The following is an 18,662-nucleotide window of genomic DNA, read 5'->3' on the forward strand; positions in this document are numbered from 1 at the left end:
CACAGTCCGCACATTTTGACACTTCAGTGACTGGACAACAAAAGAAGACATGGACCTGTCTTCTGAAGAAGGATCGATAGGAGTCACTTCTCGAGAGACCTAAAAGATTTCATTGCACATTTGAACGACTATCACAACAACACATCATATTTGCCCTCAACACTTCATATTCGCCGTAATATTGTCATTTTAAGGGGAAATGATTTGCTAGCACTTATCATATCCTTTGTTAGCAAAGATATAATGGGGGTGTTAAACCACAAAACCCTAAAGTTCTGAAACTTTGAAAAAACCTTCAAAATATTCAGCTTGGATACAAGAATATACCAACCAAAATCTCATGTTTGTGCCCAATGTGTGGTCATTTCTAAGTGCCATACGTATTGGGCTGAATCTCTGATTTTCTTTCCTCCTACACATGATTATTATCACAGATCGTATACATTGGCCCCACTATCTCTGTGCAAGCACGGCATTGATTAACCCTGAAGTGTAAACGGAGCTGAAAAGGCACGGAGTCGTGCGAAGGTATAGTTTTGTCCAGTAGGCGACGCTGAATAATAATAAACTATAGACGGGAGAACAGGAAGACGGAAGTCGGGTTGTATTGGATTCGAGAGAAGTCGCGGATTGATGAGGTGGTGTAGTGTGTCACGCTTCAGGATGCGAAACTTAAAATATGAAGCCTTTTCCTTATGAGAACATTTCATAGTGCGCATCGACAAATTGATTCGGGTATCCCCATTTAATCACTACAAGAAATGTGGATATTAGCACCTTTAGCTGCAGATGGAGGTAAGGTGTGAGGTACCACACAATTTATGTACTCTGATATGACACATTTGCAACTTTTCTAGTTTATCGCGTTTAATGGCAATTGTTTATATAGAAAGGTACAGGGATACAATTGAAATAATACCGTTATATAGTTTAATATGTACATACTTCGGTTTAGACATTAATAGCATTATATTGAGAGGAACAGGTAACGGGTTTATTCCATGTCGAAAAGAAAGGAAACACAACGTTTCAGCCATTCGGCTGTGGAGCCTTCTTCAGGTGTCAAACGTTGTGTTTCCTTTCTTTTCAGCATGGAATAAACCCGTTTACCTGTTCCTTTGCAGCCTACGCATGCTAACGCATGGGTACCTACTTGAACTACTTCATTATATTAAAAGGTAAGGTTCACCTGACAACACATCTAAAGCATACCAAACCACTTACTAAAAACGGTGTCTTGTTGATTCAAACAGAATCGTCGGTGCACGTGTTTTCTGTCCAGTTGTGACTGCTTTTGCAAGTGTGCAATGGTACACTAATCGATGTACACTTTGATCTACTAGGACAGTCCTACTCCTTGTTACCTGGTGTGGAGTACGTGGTTGGTCGCAAGAACTGCCCCATATTACTCCAGAATGACCAGTCCATCAGCCGGCTTCATGCAGTTGTCTCCGTGAGCAGTGCAACCTCCAGTCAGGTAAGCAATAAAAGTAAGTCTTTCAAATCGGAATGACTTTGTCGTCCCAGATAATTAGATTAATTGTGTATCAGAGGTGGTGAGAGATGCACCGTAATCTTTACTAGAGACAGAGTCCTTGCACTTTTGAAATTAGATGTAGGGCAATATTGTTGTGCTAGGTTTACCTTCCATAGACACTCATCACTGCCCTGTTCTGGACACAGAATAGCTGAGTCCATGTCTATCACAATCTGCCCTCCTCATTTTCAAGATTTGTCTACACATTCCTGCTGATGCAGCAAGCTGTGTGCTTAACTTTACCACTTGTGATGTAGGGCCCAGTATGAGGCATAGTTCACCAGTGGTGTACCAGGGATTTGGTTACACATTGTCAGAGGATACAGAGTGAAAACATTTGGATCCAGCCCAGTCTGTGCCCTGTATTTTGTTTCGTATATATGCGTTTTGTGTTTTTCTTGGGATTAAGGAGTCATTATTTTGTGCAGTTTTTGTTTCTGGAACTCAGCAGGGACTGGAAACGCTTGTTAGGATTGAAGGAAAAATGGACAGAGCAAAGTGTGGTCAAATACGTGAGGGAAACCTGCTTCAGACTGTGACAGACACAAAACTGTAATTGCAGCCGAAAGTGTTTGAGTTCAATGAGTTCATGAGCCTGAATACTTATGAAGTTAACATATTTAATTTTTGTTTTCTTTTGCTGACATAAACTATTACTTATCTTGCCGTTAGATGTCTTACATTTTAACGTTTCCGGTTTTGAATAGTATGTTTAGGAAATATGCATTGTTTTGTGATTTCAAAAAACAGGACGCCATAAGGAGGAAAGAAACACTTTTGCAAGGCACTGTGGATGTGAAAAAAGATAAAATTCCTAATACAAGAAATTGTATATGGCCAATAAAGTGATCTCATAGAGTGATATCTCATCTAGATACACGTACAGCTACTGGTGTCTATCGGTCTACGAGTTTTGTACACTAGGTGTCGCTGTTTTTATATTTGTCCTTAATTCTGTTAACACTGGGTTATAGTTCGATGCATAACGTTTAGCAGTAATATGAACTTATTTATTTATTATTTGATTTTCTTCAGAAGAAAATACAGTGAATTTGAAAATGAGATAAAAGGCAATAATTTATTCAAGGGCTCTTAATAAATGTTGTTTCTTTTCTTCTTAGAGTCAGTCGTTTACATTACCCACATTAACTGTAAAGGATACTTCTAAATATGGCACATATGTGAATGACGAGCGCCTATCATGTGACACACCAAAAGTTTTACAGCCTGGAGACAGAGTGACATTCGGAGTCTTCCACAGCAAGTTCAAGTGAGCTGTTTTCCTGTTAGATGTGCTCCTTTTTACATAGTGCATGCAAATGAGATTGCATCCTGTTTTATAAATAGTGCTTCCTAAGTGGTACAGATGGAATGCTAATTATTCTTTTCATTGTTTTATCTATACCAAAAGTCCCACTCAAAATAACCTAGTCGTCACTCCATCTGTGCAGGCCTTTCTGTGCAGGGCAAGTCTTTGCGAGTGGGATGATAGAAATGTGACCAGCAGAAAGGGCTTCTGTCTATTGTCTAGCTGAAGCACAGTCTGTAGGTGAACTCTACAGCCCAGCCAGCCCTGCTCTTGGAGAGTTCCAGTCCAGGAGGTAAATCATCAATTTCTGAAGATTTCATCCCCTTTAGCTTTCTGCTTCGAACTGTTAAACAATCTATTGTTAGATTTTGTACTTTAGAGATCATTTGGAAGAAAAATCTGAATACCGTTTAGCTTCAAAGACCGGTTTCCCTAACTGGGTACATTACTTGCTTAAATAAACCACCTGTTTTTTTTTTAACTTGGAAGTAATTTGGGTCTCCCACAAGACTGGATTGGAGCTCTCTAGGACCAGGACTGGAGACCCCTGTTGTTGTCAGTACTCAGAACGGGGCCTCAGAAGTCAGTGACTCAACCAGAGCCTTGGTTTGAGTGTTGCATGTCCTTGCTAATGCTCTTTCTTCCCCTGTGCTCAGAGTGGAGAATGAACCCATGGTCGTCTGCTCGTCTTGTTTGGACAGTGAGGGGAAGGCAGCTCTGAGTCAGTCTGTACAGCTGCTCGGAGGTCGTGTGGTCCACAGCTGGTCACAGGAGTGCACTCATCTGGTCATGCCCTCTGTTAAAGTCACCATCAAGGTCAGGAAGAACTGGTTTGCAGGCACCTTTATTGTTTGCTGAAGGGCTTCACTTGCTGTGCTACAAATAGTTAATTATGCTAGAGTTTTAACTGAATATGAAGGTATTCGATTCATTTTAGCCCATGATGAAAGACATACCTTTCAAGGTAAACCCTGTGTATGTGCTGCACAAATAAAGAACTTTAACGAAATGCTGAGTAAAGAGAATGATTGTTTTTCAGTCACATGACAAGACTGTGGCCTGAGTGTTTCTTATGCTCTGAAACCACAGATAAAGAGAACTCTCTACTAATTGAACACTGTTGGAGAAAAAGCTCAATGCAGAATGCTGGTAGATGCGAGTCTGTCTGTTGTGTCGAGGGTTGCTGGTGCACCTTGTTAACGTGGTTTCATTCCTTCAGACAATCTGTGCGTTGCTTTGTTGCCGACCGATCGTGACGCCTAAGTATTTCCGTGAGCTCAGGAAAGCAGTCCAGCTCAGGCAGCAGCAACCTGAACCTGCAGGGTAAGCAACCTTGCTTTCTCTCGTTACTTTACGTGCACCGGATGTGGACATTTTGTCTTGTTTTTTTGTCATCGCATTTAGGTTTACATTTTATGGAACTGTTGTGTTTAGCTCAAAAGGAAGTTTAAATATAATCAATAGAATGCAATTAATTGTCTATAGCAGGTTATAAAAATTTGCTTGCTTTTAAAAATGTTGGAAAAGTCTGTTTTCTTTTATTTTGGGCATAAGTCATCCAAAAATATATATACACATATAAAACATTTTTTGAAAAGGGTTACTAACCCTGGTTCTGGAGGAAAACTATTTCTTCTGATTTTGTGTTCCAGCTGAATTAGTCTTATTTATTTCTTCTTAATACTTATCTGTAAATTTACTTCAGCTCTTAAAAGGCCATAAATGGGGTTCGTAATTGATATAGACCCTGTGCCAGTTTCTGAATTTCACAACTATTTAGGAATGACTAATTCTCGTTTAATGACGCAGTCTAACGACATACATAGTCAATCCTCAGTGTGGCTTCATGGCGAGTTTGTGAGGTTTCAGATTATTTTCTTGTATGGTGAAGCAACACTGGTACTGTCTTATGGAAGTTGTATAGAACTGTTATTTCTGAGTAAAGTCAGGACATTTGTGCTTGTCTTTGATTGGCCTTGTTGCGAATTTGGTGTTTTCTCTGGCCGTGGTAGAACATGTGCATGGTTTGTCAGACTGTGAAGTGTCCAATCCGTTATGTAAAAGAAAGAGACGCCAGTCCAATGCTTTGTGTGTTGCAGTTTTTGCCCCCCTATTGAAGAGCCCAGCATAAGCCCAGAAGAGCTGGATCTCAGTGCAAGGCCAAAACGTAAAACTCTGTTCCAGGACAAAATCTTTGTATTCTTAAATGTCAAGCAGGTAAGTGTATAGAAAACATCCCCCCCCCCAAAAAAACAGCAGCAAAAGAGGGGGCCCTCTCTACCCGTCACCTCCACTTCTCGAACCTGCGACTCATGAAACAGAACCAGTATACTGATGATGTGCCCTTTGCAATAGTGAAATATAGGGAAACTGCTAGGTCTGGAAAAAGTCTGAACACGTGAAAACTCATAAGAGTATCAAAACAGTATCCAAATACTTAAGACGGGGTCAGGTGTTGATTTTGAATAAACATCACTGACACCACCCTCCAAAAAAAATACAGAAAACGAGCTACATGAAACTACAGGTCAGACTTAAAGAAAAGTAGCTTGTGCACACACCAGAAAAGCAAGGTGAAACACCTATATCTGATCTCACTCACAGTATGTGCGTTGCTTAATGAAGGCATCCTGCAAAGAATATTGGTATTGTTGGGGGGGAAAAAGTGGGAAAGAATAGATTCGTCCAAAACATCTGATGGGAGGTTTGCATTCACTTTCCTCTGACAAATGCGTGATTTAGATTTTAATTTGCAGGGAGCTCAGTATACTTACATTCCAGGCTTTCCATCTTCACTGCTTTGGTCACTGGATATTTGGCTCCGGACCTGTTAAACCGGTACCAGGTGTCTGGCTTCGAGACCAGTTTACTCTGCCCTTAGCACAGCAGTCCACGAGCTCACTGCTGGCAGCTTAGCCTTCCAAAGCTACACTTTTGTATTCTATTGAGTGCTCCAAGAAAGTGGCCATTTTGATGTGGTTCAGGAGAATCACATCCTCTCAGCCTCTTGACTGGAGACACAGCAGGAATAGAATCGGCCTTTTCCTGCATCCCTGACATCACTAAAGGCTCACCAACACAAACATAAGCAGCAGAATCTCTAGCTGTGGGTTACATTTCCCCATTTGTTTTAAATGTTTTTAAATGTATTTATAAACGTAACTATCTACTGAAGATGCAGCATTGTTTTTTACGCCTGCTTTAACTCTGCAAATAACCTAAGGTTATTATCATACCCATAAACTCATAAAATCGGGTTTAGAATCTGTTTGCTAAATGAGTTGTCTTTTCATGGCATTGCGCTCTGAAGTTTATGAAATTCTTTGCCTTACATGCCCTTTAATAAGTACATTTCAATAAATTATATATTTCCATGTTCCATTAATTTTTATTATCTACTCGTCTTAAATTACTAAAATGTTTATTTTTGATAAGCGTTGAGCTACAAACTAGCAGTTATTAATTCCAGGCTCATGAAAATTCCAAGTACACTAAGTTACCAAAAGAAGCAAATAAACTTTTTCAGTTCATATTTGGTTTGTTTCGTGCCAGAAAAATTCAGTGGACCCCAAATGTCTCTGAATCTGGTTCTAAACTTATTTTTCTAGCCCACTTGCGTTCTCCCATGGACCTGAATTCTCCTGGTTTCACAATGAAACTTCCCGAATGCACTCAGTTCTCTTGTCGCAAATCATTTCCATTCTTGGGGAGTATGCAAGTGCTGTGCTCATCCTTTGTCTTGCTTTGTTTAGTGCTTGTGCTGCATAATCACGCTGAATGTGCCAGAAGGGTGCTACAAATGTCCATGGAAACTTTAAAAGTGACACATCAACATATGGGCATATGGTTTCAAATGAGAAGAGGTCATTTAGCCCACTAAGCCCGTTTGTTGCTAGGAGCAACCTCATCTCAACCATTTCTCGAAAGAAGCCAGAGTATCGTCTTCGATAACATTGTTGGATAGGTTGTTCCGGACGCCTAAACGATTACCCATTCAATACCAAGTGGAATAGAGGAGGTTTTCTGCATGAATGTAGATATTTCAGAGGCACACCTTTTAATGTCTACATTGACATGTTGTCTTTCTACCACACTTTCACAGCTAGAATGTGTTTTGGTTTCAATCTGCAAAATGTTGTGAGGCGTCAGAGTAACGGAGCCTGTACAGAGTCTTCCTGCGAGCAACATTTTTCAAGCAGTCATTGGCTTGCTTGGTTTTATCGGTGAAGTAGATCAGTTAAAGAATGCCTGATTTCATGCATGAGATCTTGGGCCATCTTCAGGTATTATGCAAAAGTGTGGCAAAGTGGTTAGGACTCTGTACTCAACACTGGAAGATTCTGAATTCAAATCCCAGGTGTGGGGAGAACCTGTTATATCCTTGAGAAATGTAATTTACTCCGATTGCTTCAGTAAAATACCCAGATTACAATAAGTTACAATTCTAAGTCATTTTTAATGAAAGCGTTGCTTTTCTTATCAATTGTTGTTGAAGGTTGTGGTAATGATAATAATGAATAATTCCTAATGTGGTCATGTTATCATTGGAGGTTTTCATGTGTATCTTCACACGGCTATATAATTTGTTGAAATGTACTTTAACTCACTTCAGACGCTCAGACTAGGTATGAAAGTTACCTAAAGTAATTTTTCTGGGAATGCTGTGAATTTTACATCTCGCATAAACAATACCCTTACACTATTATAATTTCACTTCAGTGCCAACATATGAAGAGCCGAGTATGTTATACTTGATGACCAGGTTACATACTCAGTCAGTCCAAAGCTCTACATGCACACATCTAACCAGTGGTCCTTTCTGATGTTTCCTCAGCACAAGAGGCTCGGTTCTGCTGTGGCTTTTGGGGGAGGCCAAGCCAGACTGCTTGAGGAGGGAGCCATGCCCTTGCCTCTGCTGGAGTCAGCGGGAACTTGTGTTATTGAAGTGGGGGAGGCAAACTCTCAGCTGGACGAGTCCCCATCTGCAAAGAAGTGGATGGATTCTATTGCACGTATTCTGCAGAGGTACAGGATACCTTGTGGCACCCTTTCACCGGGCAGTTATGAGTAAAGAAAAGGCAGTACTGCAGAACGTTTAAAAAGAAAGCAGAGACCTCTTGTCCTTCCTGCCTTATCTAAACTGACAAAGCTCACTTTTATTTTACAGCTTTAGTTTACTGCCAGAACAAAGCATGCTATTCATTAAAATCATTTGATTGCAGTGTTGCTTCATTTCTGAAGTAATGAAGCATTACTGTGACATTGCTTATTTTGAAAGGGGCAACTAAGAAAGAGTGCCAATGCTAATTAGTGCTGTGATAAATCCAAACTGCTTCTGAAACGACTGTAATTATACCTATTTATACCTATTATAAGTATGGCTTGATTATGTGGGAGTATTAAGGGCACACATCCATGCTGCATAATAGTTTTTTAATTATTGGAAGAGGCACTGTGTGAAACTTTATCTCCCATGAATCATTTGAAAGCAGTAAGTGACAATGTACTTACACGAGAAATGTGGCTTGAGCTGTGAATTGTCTTTTCCTCTGTTGTTCTTGTCCTTGGGTTGATAGCGTTTTGTACTTTTATTTCTGGGTTAGAAATGGACTTCGGTTCATTTCTGAGGCAGAGATTGGACTTGCTGCCGTCTATGTCTCCACAAACATGTACTGCAATCCAGCATCCAAGATCAGTTCAGGTGGGTTTTTTTTTGGTTCTGATGACAAATACCTTAAATGTAAAGATGCAGCTGGATAAATGGGAATAGAAAAAAGGAAAATGTAATCAGTTTGATTGCATGTTTTAGTCCGAGCCCCTTATTGCTTTTCATTTTTAACTAGTTTTTAAGTGAGCTTTAGTGGTGAATTTTGTCCCCATCTGCTTCATACACACGACAATCGCCATGCACACAGACTGGTTACGACCTCAGAACTTGTGCAGTGCTTTGAGATAAGGGGTAGTTAGAGTTAATTCCATATTAAAATCACTTAATCCTTTCCTTTGCTCAGGACATTTACTAGTCAAATGTCTTTCATTTCAATGAAAACCCTTTTTCTCTTCTTATTTATAGAAGCCACTGTTACGGTGAAACCAGCCCTTCCCAGCGCGACTCTCTCTCAGGGCGTGGCAGTGGACGAGACCGTCATGTCTGCAGGCACGTTGAACATCACGGCCTACGCTCAGGACACCGGGCCCTCTCAGACCTGTGCCAGGTACCTCACTGCTGCATCCGCACCCGCTGAGCTCCACCCTGCCGGCACAGGGCAGATCACGCTGCTATGCCTTCGCATCGTCCACCTCCTGGTGAAGGTGACATGGTGTTGTTTTATGCGGCAGAGCGTTTTGTGCCCCTACTGAGATATTCCTCGGCGGAGTGCACTTCCTTTTTTACATGTTCCTTTTTAAATGTGGCTCCATTATAAAGTAAAGGCTGAGTTAATTAGCTTTAGCTGTATTGAAGTCATTCATGACACAGCCTGAGGATGTTTTTTCGGTGTGTGTGTAACGACAGTATTTATGTTTTAATTGTTTTGTACTTAAGTTCCAAACACGAGGATTCCTGTTCCATCTTCACAATGGTCACAGTGGTTCCAGAATTCGGTAATAACATGTCTGGTGCGTTTGCAGAATGGACACAAGTGGTGAAGGCCTGGTGACAGAGACGCCAGAGAAGCAGCAGAGGGGCAAGAGGTCGTCGTGGGAACGTGCTGCGGTGAAGGAGGGCTCGGGCACTTGCACTGTTGCAGAGTCTGTGCTGGCTGACTGGGAGAGTGGGGGGGGTCAGGCCAGGTATCCCCCCAGTCCGTCCGGAGCCACAGTCGATAATCACCTGACCGCAAACAAGACTCCTTCGGCCAGCGGGAGCAGAGTCGATTCTTCACAGCCGCAGGCCAGGCCCCTAACCCTGAGTAAGAAGAGGTAAGATCTGCTTAAATACTACAAACCGCAAGTACAGAGGTGACCATGATGAATTTAGATTTACTGTTTAAGGTTACCTATTCGCTGTGGCCAAAATGTATTTTAAAAATGCACTTTAATTTGAGATTTAAGAAATGCTTATTTGCTGGTTTGTTTTTAAGGTCAACCGAGTTTGAAACAAGACGTTATTCATAACATAGTCAGCATGTCCATGCCATCCCTCTAAAACACAGGAACAGTTTTGTTTTTACCCAATTTATGAAATCGCCGTCGGGATGAATAATGCAACGTTCGTGCCCTCCTGGTGTGTTAAGAGTGATGGCAGTCTCCCTGGAAGTTATCACGCAGGTGAAAGTGTGCAGATCGGATGACCGAGCTGACAGTAATGTGCGCTGTGGTTATGCCTTGTGGAATTCCAGTCAGTACTACAGAAAGGAAACGGCATAGATTCTCCGGTCGGGTGATGACGTGACCCAGGGTAGCTAGAGCTTCCTTTGTTTACCTTTTCAGCTGTTTTTAATTTTTAGCTTGTCTAATCCTCCCACGGTATAATGCTAGGGCATAAAGAAGATTCTTAAGACAACATTATTATCTGAAAAACGTGATGGTTTTGGTATCCATAATTATAATTGTGCACTGTTGGGACATAACGGAATAGAAGATTACAGGTATCTCTGCATTTTGTTTATGGCATACACAAGTAAAAATAGCCATTTATGAAAAATATCATAATTACTCAGCAGCAAGTGATAATAACGCAGTGACACACCCTGCTCATGACCGTTCCATAACATCAAAGCAGAGATGCTTCTCTGTTATACTGGTGCTTAAGTGTTTTAGAAAAAATAAAATTAGTATTTCTGAACCACATGCTAAAATTTCATTTTTCTTTTTAAATCCGTTGGAGTTTTCTCCAAATACTTCCATTTCTGTGAGGACATGGTACGAAAGAAAGATTGCACATCAGAGAAGACTGTTTAGCCCATCCAGTTTATTTGATTGCCTGTAGCTCACTTAATCAAGATTCCCACAAAGGGTATCGGCTTTGACATTATGACTGGGTATCTTATTTAGAAAAGTGCCAACTAATTGTCAGAGCAGACACGTAAAATTTAAAACACCCTATGTACATATTTTGATCTTGGAACCACATTTGGAGATGAACAAGGACCACTGGTTCCAGTTCACCCACACACCCTGGGTACCGCCGCTAATAAACTGGGTTATTGACTGCCACAATAAGCGTTGGCAATAGTGCTTTTGAAATCCAGCACACTTGAGACTTATTATCAAAGGTAACCGAATCGATGGCAATAGCAGAGTCTTTGGTGGCAAATGCCATCGCTGAAAGCAATGAAAACATGTTGTCCTGTAAAAATTGACATCACGCTCACCCCAGAATGTTACATGTTACTGTAATGAGTAGCAGGGAAGTAGAGGACGTTTTTTCCAGCTCAGTAACTGTACAGATCCCACTAATCTTTGCTCGTCGTTTCTCTGTTCAGATTCTGACAAAGATTTAAGGTTGTTTTCTCAGTTTTCTCTGTTGAGCTGAAGCCTTTATCTTGAGTCATGATTCCAAATGGAGAAATAATCACTTTGACATTTAAAGATATGGACCAAAAGGGTCAAGGTTGAAGATTTAATCAATCCTCTTGTTCCTGACAACAGCCTCATCTCATTCCATTGACTGACAAAACTGTAGGTACAAGAAATCAGAGATCAAGAAATCAGGTACAAGAAATCTGTACTGTTACCAGCAGCAGTTGAATATGTATTAATTTCCCCACATCATTAAAGCCAAAGTCAATGTCATCAGATTTTTTTTATGAATCACTTTCAGTATATGCAAATGAAGTTAAGGGGGTGTTTTGACAGTATCGCCCTCTGTCATGATAAAGCAGCTATTATACCAGTAAGCCCGGTTTTTGAAGTGCAGCAAAATTAAAAGACATTATTTCCATGATAAAACAGTTTTATGAATAACCCCACTGTGTGTTCTTGTCTAAACTCCAAATGTTTAATTATTATCAGCCTAGTAAAGCGCAGTTGCTGTAAAAAGAAGACCACAAACCAGGTGGCTGAAAGCAAAGTGCAAAACCTGCTGCCAGTTAGATGCCAGCAGACCTTTTCGTTTAAGGTTGGATCACCAAATAAGAGGACACTTCTGGCACCATCCCCTGAATCTGATTTGTGTTCTTGTGTAGGGATCGCGACAATGATCCAACTTCAGGCTTGCCTCAAGCCAAACAAGTCAGGCTGACTGGTACAGAGAACAAAGCATCAGGATCCTCTGTCCCTCAGCGGAGTGACCCTGTAAAAAAACACCCGCCAAGTCCGGCGCCGTCTGAATCCTTCCTCATGAAGCACCAGTCAGTGGAGGAGACCCAGGACATGACAGATTGTGGTGCGGGGACGTCCAAGGACTCTGAGCTGGCCCGCGGATCTGGCGATGCCAACCAGAATTCAACATCTAGAAAGAGGAAAGACATGACCCCTGATTTTGCTGGATCCGATGCTGTTATTTCAGAAGCAGAGATGGAAGAGTTTGCATCGATCATGTCCGAACCCATGGATGAGGGCCAAGATTTCTCAGTGAATGCCAGCAAGAAACAAAAACTAGAGCCTGCAATAAAAGTCAAGCAGGAAGAATTAAGTGTCGAAGAAAACAACAATAAGTCGGAGGTAAGCATTTTTTCTCTGCTCTTTCCATTTCTGAAAAGTTTAGATTAAGTCCAACATTGGACATTACAATTATACTGTAAATCCTTTGCCTTTTATATTGCTCTTCAGTTTTGTTTGAGCTCAGGCATTTAAATATTTGTTTAACCCACCTCTATATTGGTCACCACTTGAGGCCAGGAGATTGGAAGGATGAGTTTTGTACAAACATATTTCAAGTCAGCATTTTTTATGCACGCAGTTCCATTTCTCTCTAAGGTCTTGAAGCCAGATTCCCAGGAGCCAGTGGAGCAGGAAAGGGACATCAAACACAAGATCTCCACTCTAAAGAAACAAACTGATGTAAGCAGCAGTTCCAGTAGGGTTCAAAATCTTGGATTTGTTTCAAGACATATTGGTGTTATAGAGTGGTATAGTTTCTAATACTGCACTGTTCTGTGCTCCAGGAATCCAGATCAGTAATTAAAAGTGAAGAGACTGAGGACTTTCCACGCAACCTCATTGTGACTGAGTTTAAGTCCCTTCTCGTCATCAGACCGACAAGAACAACTGCAGACCTGCCACAGTCAAGCAATGTGAATGGAAAGAACTTTAAGAAGTTCAGAAAGGTTAGTCATGGTTGTACTCCATTATTAAACAATTCATAGTATGCTATTCACACCTTAACAAGCTGAGAAACATACTGGCCAGTAAAAGTGTTCTTAAGATTATGGAAGACAGTTGTTATTAAATGTGATGAGCACTCTCATTAAAACACCCTTTTATTTGTTTGCAGTTTAATGAGTTCTGCTGCCAAGTAAAGTATATGATAGCTCAAGAGGCGATGGATGCCATTGTAATTTGAGCAGGGGGTCCAAGGTGTGCAGTTTCACACCTAACAGTGCAGTGCAGCAAGGAAAGGACCAAACTAACGTGCTTTCATGCTGTCACATTTTAAGAAGAAGACCCATTGGACTAGATGGCTCATATGCCATACTCTGAAAGCTCTTTCAGAATAGCCTTGCCTCCGTTTTCTACCACTGTAGACCACAAGACGGTCAGAACTCTTTGGCCTTACTTTGCATTGAGTGGCATGCAAGCCAAAATAAAGTTAGTTATAGCTTTTGCTAAACCATGCATAAAGAAAGCATTACTAACCTGCAATATTATGAAGGTAACAAGCAGGAAATTGCTATCATCGATACACTCACATGTTTGCATACTGCTTAGCAATAACACTTTATCTTGTGTCTTGTAACTTTTCTTGGTTCCTAACTGCTGTCCATCTGTTTCACACGTGTATATGCCTCTCTCAGTCTTTGTTGTTGCAATGCCCTTCAGATGCCTTTTCCTGGAACTGCAGGCCTTCCCAAAATTATTGGGGGGTCAGACCTCGTACCTCATCAGACAAAGAACTCTGAACTAGAAGAATGGTTCAGACAGGAGGCTGTGGTATGTCCCTTTTTCATGATGGATCTATGGAAAATCTGTGCAATTCTAAAGAAAACCATGGAAAGTAAATCTTTTTTTTAAAATCAAATTACAGGCAAAAAGCCAGTATGAAAAAGAAGACTCGATTGCAGATGATATCTTCAGGTATGCAATTTATTTTCTGAGTTTTTTAGTGAGGATGCAATAGACAAATTTTAATATGACCCGAGTATGACCCATTTGAGGAATTTTAAGTGAAACATAAGTCTTAAGAAATAATTGAAATATAAAAATAGTGTTTAATATATTAAATTAGTGTTTAGTATATATCATGTACTAAAAATATAGCAAATAAACATGATTCAGGTACAGGATGTACTGTTATTATGTACTGTTATCTCCAACTGTGTTATTAAAATACAGGTTTATTCCCTTCTGTAAAGAGAAAAAAAGAAACACAACGTTTGGGTGTGGGTGTCACCTGAAGAAGGCTCCACAGCCGAAACGTTGTGTTTCTTTTCTTCTCTTTTCAGCAGGAAATAAACCTTTACTTGTTCCTTTGCAGCCCGCGCATGCTGACGCAGCTATCTACTTGAACTACTTATTAAAATACAGTTTTGTATGGCAGATCTTATATGTTTCAAAATCCTTATATATTGAATGAAAGCTTGGATCACAAATAAGCCTGGAGAAAAGTGATTTTGTCTTTTAGGCCAGGTAATAGAGTTACAAGTGTGATTTCAGACAGCCAGTGTTTTGTTAGATTGTGTCTGCTAAAAGCATCAAAGCTTCATCGCAGTTTGGCTGGGAAGACCCATCATACCAACCATGGGAAGGTGTATTAATGGGATTACAGAATGGAGAACCACCGTCATTCCTATCTGAGCAGTATAAACATCTGCTTAAACATACAGTACAGCCAGTTCCCATAGACATGTAGGGCTCTTAACAAACATTACTTTGTTAGGACAGTGAGTCATGAAGTCTTTCCTTTGTAGCCAGATTAACAGCAGGGGTGCTTCTGCACAAATGTCTCTCCTCTGTCTCTTTGAAAAGTACGGTACCGTTTTACATGCTACATGCCGCAAGACGCAGCTTTTGGAATGGCAGCGTGGACAAAAGGGCTGAGGCAGACAGCGTCTGGTTTATCCAGCCCCTGCTTTGATCGCAGACGGAAGTCATCAGGGCATGTAATTGCTCCACTGATCAAGCCCTGCAGTGGTGGCTGCAGCTCCGGGCAACTTTAATAGCACATGGCGGCTGGGCTAGAAAATAGTAAGGTAGCTTGGATCAAGGCAGGCCTTGTTCTTTCACAAACCCTCTTTCACTGCTGTTTGGTTGTGCGTTCGCGCTGTGGAGGGAATGGGCAGGGTTGGGGGGGGGCTCTGTGTGCCATTGTTGGTTGTTTTTTTCACTCTTTGACATGCAGTCAGGCAATTGTTTCAGATGTGACAACCACATTGGTACTGATGAGCGATATTGGAAATCCTGTATCTGCAGAGGTTCATTGTGACAGACCAGGGTTATTGCCATGCTTTGGCTATGATTTGAACAGCTTCTCAGCTTGCAGTTGTGTGTTAGCGCCACGTGAGTGTCATGCAAGTGGCGCTTGCACACTGGAGTTGAAACTGCGTAGTTTCATCCTATTGAAACAGGATTTGAAATTTCGGGGCGTGCTAGGTGCGTGGTAATTTATTCATCGTTGGAATGTTTTAATGAAGTAAAAAGCATACAGTGATGAGCTCTGTTGGCTGAGTAGCTATACATCCATCCATTTCGGAGCCACTTCTTCCAGTTAAAGGTCACAGGGAAGCCAGAGCGCTGTCCCAGCAAGCAGTGGGAGCAAGGCAGGGTACCAGTGATGGGACACCAGTCCATCATAGGGAACACACAGATACAAACACAGATACGCACGCACTCACAGCAGGGCCAGTTTTCCCAGAAGCCATTTAAACTACAGTGTACCAGCATCTCTGTGGACTGTGGGAGGGATCCAAAACACCTGGAGCAAACCCACACTAAGCCGAGGAGAACATGCAAACTCCACGCTGATAAATAGATCCCCAGGTCTGGACTTGAACTCGGGGCCCCAGAACTGCAAGGCCAGCAATGCTGACCACTGTGCCACCGTGCTGCCAGTGTTAATACACACACCGCTTAACTATAAGGAATTATTTGAATTCTAAGCATTAGATTGTACAGAAGCATTAGAGCCATGAATAGTCTGATTGTCCTTCTTGAGCAAAAAGATCTACTGTCAGCTTTCGCAGGTTGTTTAATGGGTGCAACACGTACTGGAAGAGATGAACTAAGAAATATCAGCACTGAACACTGGCTTTCCCCTGGGCTCCCTTTCCTTTCTCTTGCACATCGTTTCAGTGCTGTTTTCTCCCCCTTTTTATTGTAAAAGGTCTGAAACCAGGCCATCCCTCAAAGTGGAAGAGAGTGTTGGTTTTCCTTACTCCTTGTTAATAGTCCTTCAAGGAAGTGAATTTTCCTTCACCATATTTACTTCACCAGCATAATTCGTCTTGAGCCTTGAGAAATCGCTGTGGTGGCTGTGTCTGGAATTGTTTTGTGGGAATGGTGATCAGCAGTAGTTTGCAGTCAAACAATAGAGTCAGGAACACATAATCCTTATATTTCTGGTCAGATCTGTTGCACGAGGAAAATTGAGATATCTTTATATCGATGTCATCTGGTCCCCTGAAAAGTATGGGTATTGTCCATCTTGTGGATTGGGTTTAAGGTCAAGCTGTAAAAATCACCTCATTTCACATATCCAAGTTACCAGAACAACTACTGCAATAATGGCCTTTTATGTGGTAAAGATGTATGCTGAACTCATTTACTCTTGTTGTTCCAGTTCTTAACCTGTTTAAGCAGATGCAGGAAAACTGGTCGCTGCATTTGTGTGATTCTTGCCTATTCTTCAGGGAATCTGTGAGAGTTGCCTGGAGACAGTGTTAGTTGGTAATTAGATTTCCAGCTAGGCGGTGATGTAATTTGGCTCTAAAGCTGTGACATTTTCCTGCCTAAGCAAAAATGATCCAGTGAAGGGGATCAGTTTTTAGTGAAGCAAAAATGTTTGATCACTAAATCATTGTTCTCCGCCACTCATGCAGAAAGAAAGAACATCACGTTGGAGTTTCAAAGAAAAACAACTTTTTTTTTTGCAGAGAAAAACAGACATTTGGAATGGGGGACCTTTTGCGTGGATTCATTTAAAAAAAGTTTAAATTTATTTTATAAATGTTGTTATTATTATTATTCAGCTTATCAGGTCATCTGTAATCAGCATGTAGATGGATGTGACAGTTTTATTAACATACTGATTCTTTTGGTCTTGTTAATTTTTTTAGATATGAACATCTAAAGAGTTAAAGACACATAGATTGTTTTAATCTAGTACATTTAATTTACTAAAATATGATTACTAGAATCGTTAGTGTTGTTATGCCTGGCATTTGTTTTTGACCAAACCTTTTACGAGAGTAAAGCTTTGAAATCGGTCAGGTATGATTGCTGTAAGTTATACTCGGCTACTGGCCATCACTGAGATCTTCAGCCATGTTATTGAAAATGTTTTGTTACTTTTTACAGGTATGAACCCAAAATCTCAAAAAGAAAGTGAAGAAGAAAAACATGGAGTTTTCTTTTGAGAACATGAGGTTATTCTTTACTTTTATCCATTCCTAGTCTTAGAACTTGTCTCATAGCATTATTTTATTGCAGTAGTTTCCACTGTTCTTGTCCTGCTCCTCTTCAGAGTGTTTTCAAGGTATTTTGTTCTGAAAGAAAGTTTTCTCAATGTTAAATAAACAGATTTCAGGATTTAATTGGACTATGTTTGATGTAATACTGTAAAAATACTTGGTAAAGTTTAAAATATCATTAAGAAAACATACTGTACAATAGTTTAACTGCCTATGCCCATTAATAGCACTAAAGTTCGGCATAGAAGTGTAAAATGTAGCTCTGAACCCAACTTTTCAATGCTTGAGTACTAGCAGCACTGCATTGTGAAATAAGAACAGTTACATATATTCAGTGGAATTTCATGATTGACTCGTTAGCTCTATAGGTGTCTCAATTTTAGAATTTTGTCTCCAAGACTGATGATAATACAAGTGTTTTTCAGTCACAGAGTGATTGTACGCACAGGCAATGTTTTCCTTTTTTTAATGTGACACATGCCTGTTATTATTGTAGTTTGGAAAGGTCTGTGATGTTACTTGTTAAAATCACACAAAATGTGACAGGAGATGCATAAAAGCCACTAGGATATTCTCAAATTCACAAAGGATAGTCAAGTGGTACACAGCTACCAAAGTGAATGTGAAAATTCTTATTTTATACTCTGCAGTAAAAAAATAAAAAGAGTTTTGTGTTAACGGGAGATGTAAGAGGCAAGTCTTTAGCTAAAACACTTAAAAGCTGATGTATTTTTAAAAGATTTTATTGTTCATAATAAAAAATATATACAAAAATTCCTTGTTGTAGCATTACTCAAAAATGACAGTTTTCATGCACAAAGCAGCTGTTTGTTTTTTTTAAATATTCACATCACCTTTATTACAACCCACAGACTTGGTACATGTGATTAAAGTAGAATTTGAAAGACATTTATTGATATAAACTGTGATGGGAAATCTAAGGAAGAGCACCAATGAGGAGCAGTGTCTGTCTCTGCTAGATACATAGAATGATGTAATGTGTTTTTTGTCACCTGTAACTTAATTTCAGAGCTTTGCTTCTCTATGATGAATTCAGCCTGGTGTAGCTGCCTGCTTTTTTGTTTTT

The 18,662-nt window shown here is 40.4% G+C and overlaps 1 protein-coding gene across 1 annotated transcript; it reads left to right on the top strand.

Moving 5' to 3' along the window:
* Positions 1–609: 609 nt before the first annotated feature.
* nbn (nibrin) lies at positions 610–18,349 on the top strand. The gene is made up of 16 exons (XM_088928810.1): positions 610–795; positions 1,344–1,477; positions 2,659–2,807; positions 3,503–3,662; positions 4,066–4,169; positions 4,946–5,063; positions 7,681–7,871; positions 8,450–8,547; positions 8,920–9,061; positions 9,477–9,767; positions 11,975–12,452; positions 12,708–12,791; positions 12,896–13,057; positions 13,770–13,880; positions 13,975–14,024; positions 17,463–18,349. Exons 1-16 carry the CDS (start codon positions 762–764, stop codon positions 17,491–17,493), a joined length of 2,337 nt encoding a protein of 778 aa, XP_088784936.1. The 5' UTR covers positions 610–761; the 3' UTR covers positions 17,494–18,349.
* The last annotated feature ends 313 nt before the right edge of the window (positions 18,350–18,662 follow it).

The sequence above is a fragment of the Atractosteus spatula genome, chromosome 12, assembly GCF_055471065.1.
Source record: "Atractosteus spatula isolate fAtrSpa1 chromosome 12, fAtrSpa1.hap1, whole genome shotgun sequence".
NCBI lineage: Eukaryota > Metazoa > Chordata > Actinopteri > Semionotiformes > Lepisosteidae > Atractosteus > Atractosteus spatula.

Excerpts from the sequence above, each read along its gene's own strand:
- nbn (XM_088928810.1), top strand. The coding sequence starts at position 762 with ATGTGGATATTAGCACCTTTAGCTGCAGATGGAG. Across the intron at positions 5,064-7,680 it reads TATTCTTAAATGTCAAGCAG|CACAAGAGGCTCGGTTCTGC; the intron begins GTAAGTGTATAG and ends ATGTTTCCTCAG. Across the intron at positions 14,025-17,462 it reads ATTGCAGATGATATCTTCAG|GTATGAACCCAAAATCTCAA; the intron begins GTATGCAATTTA and ends TACTTTTTACAG.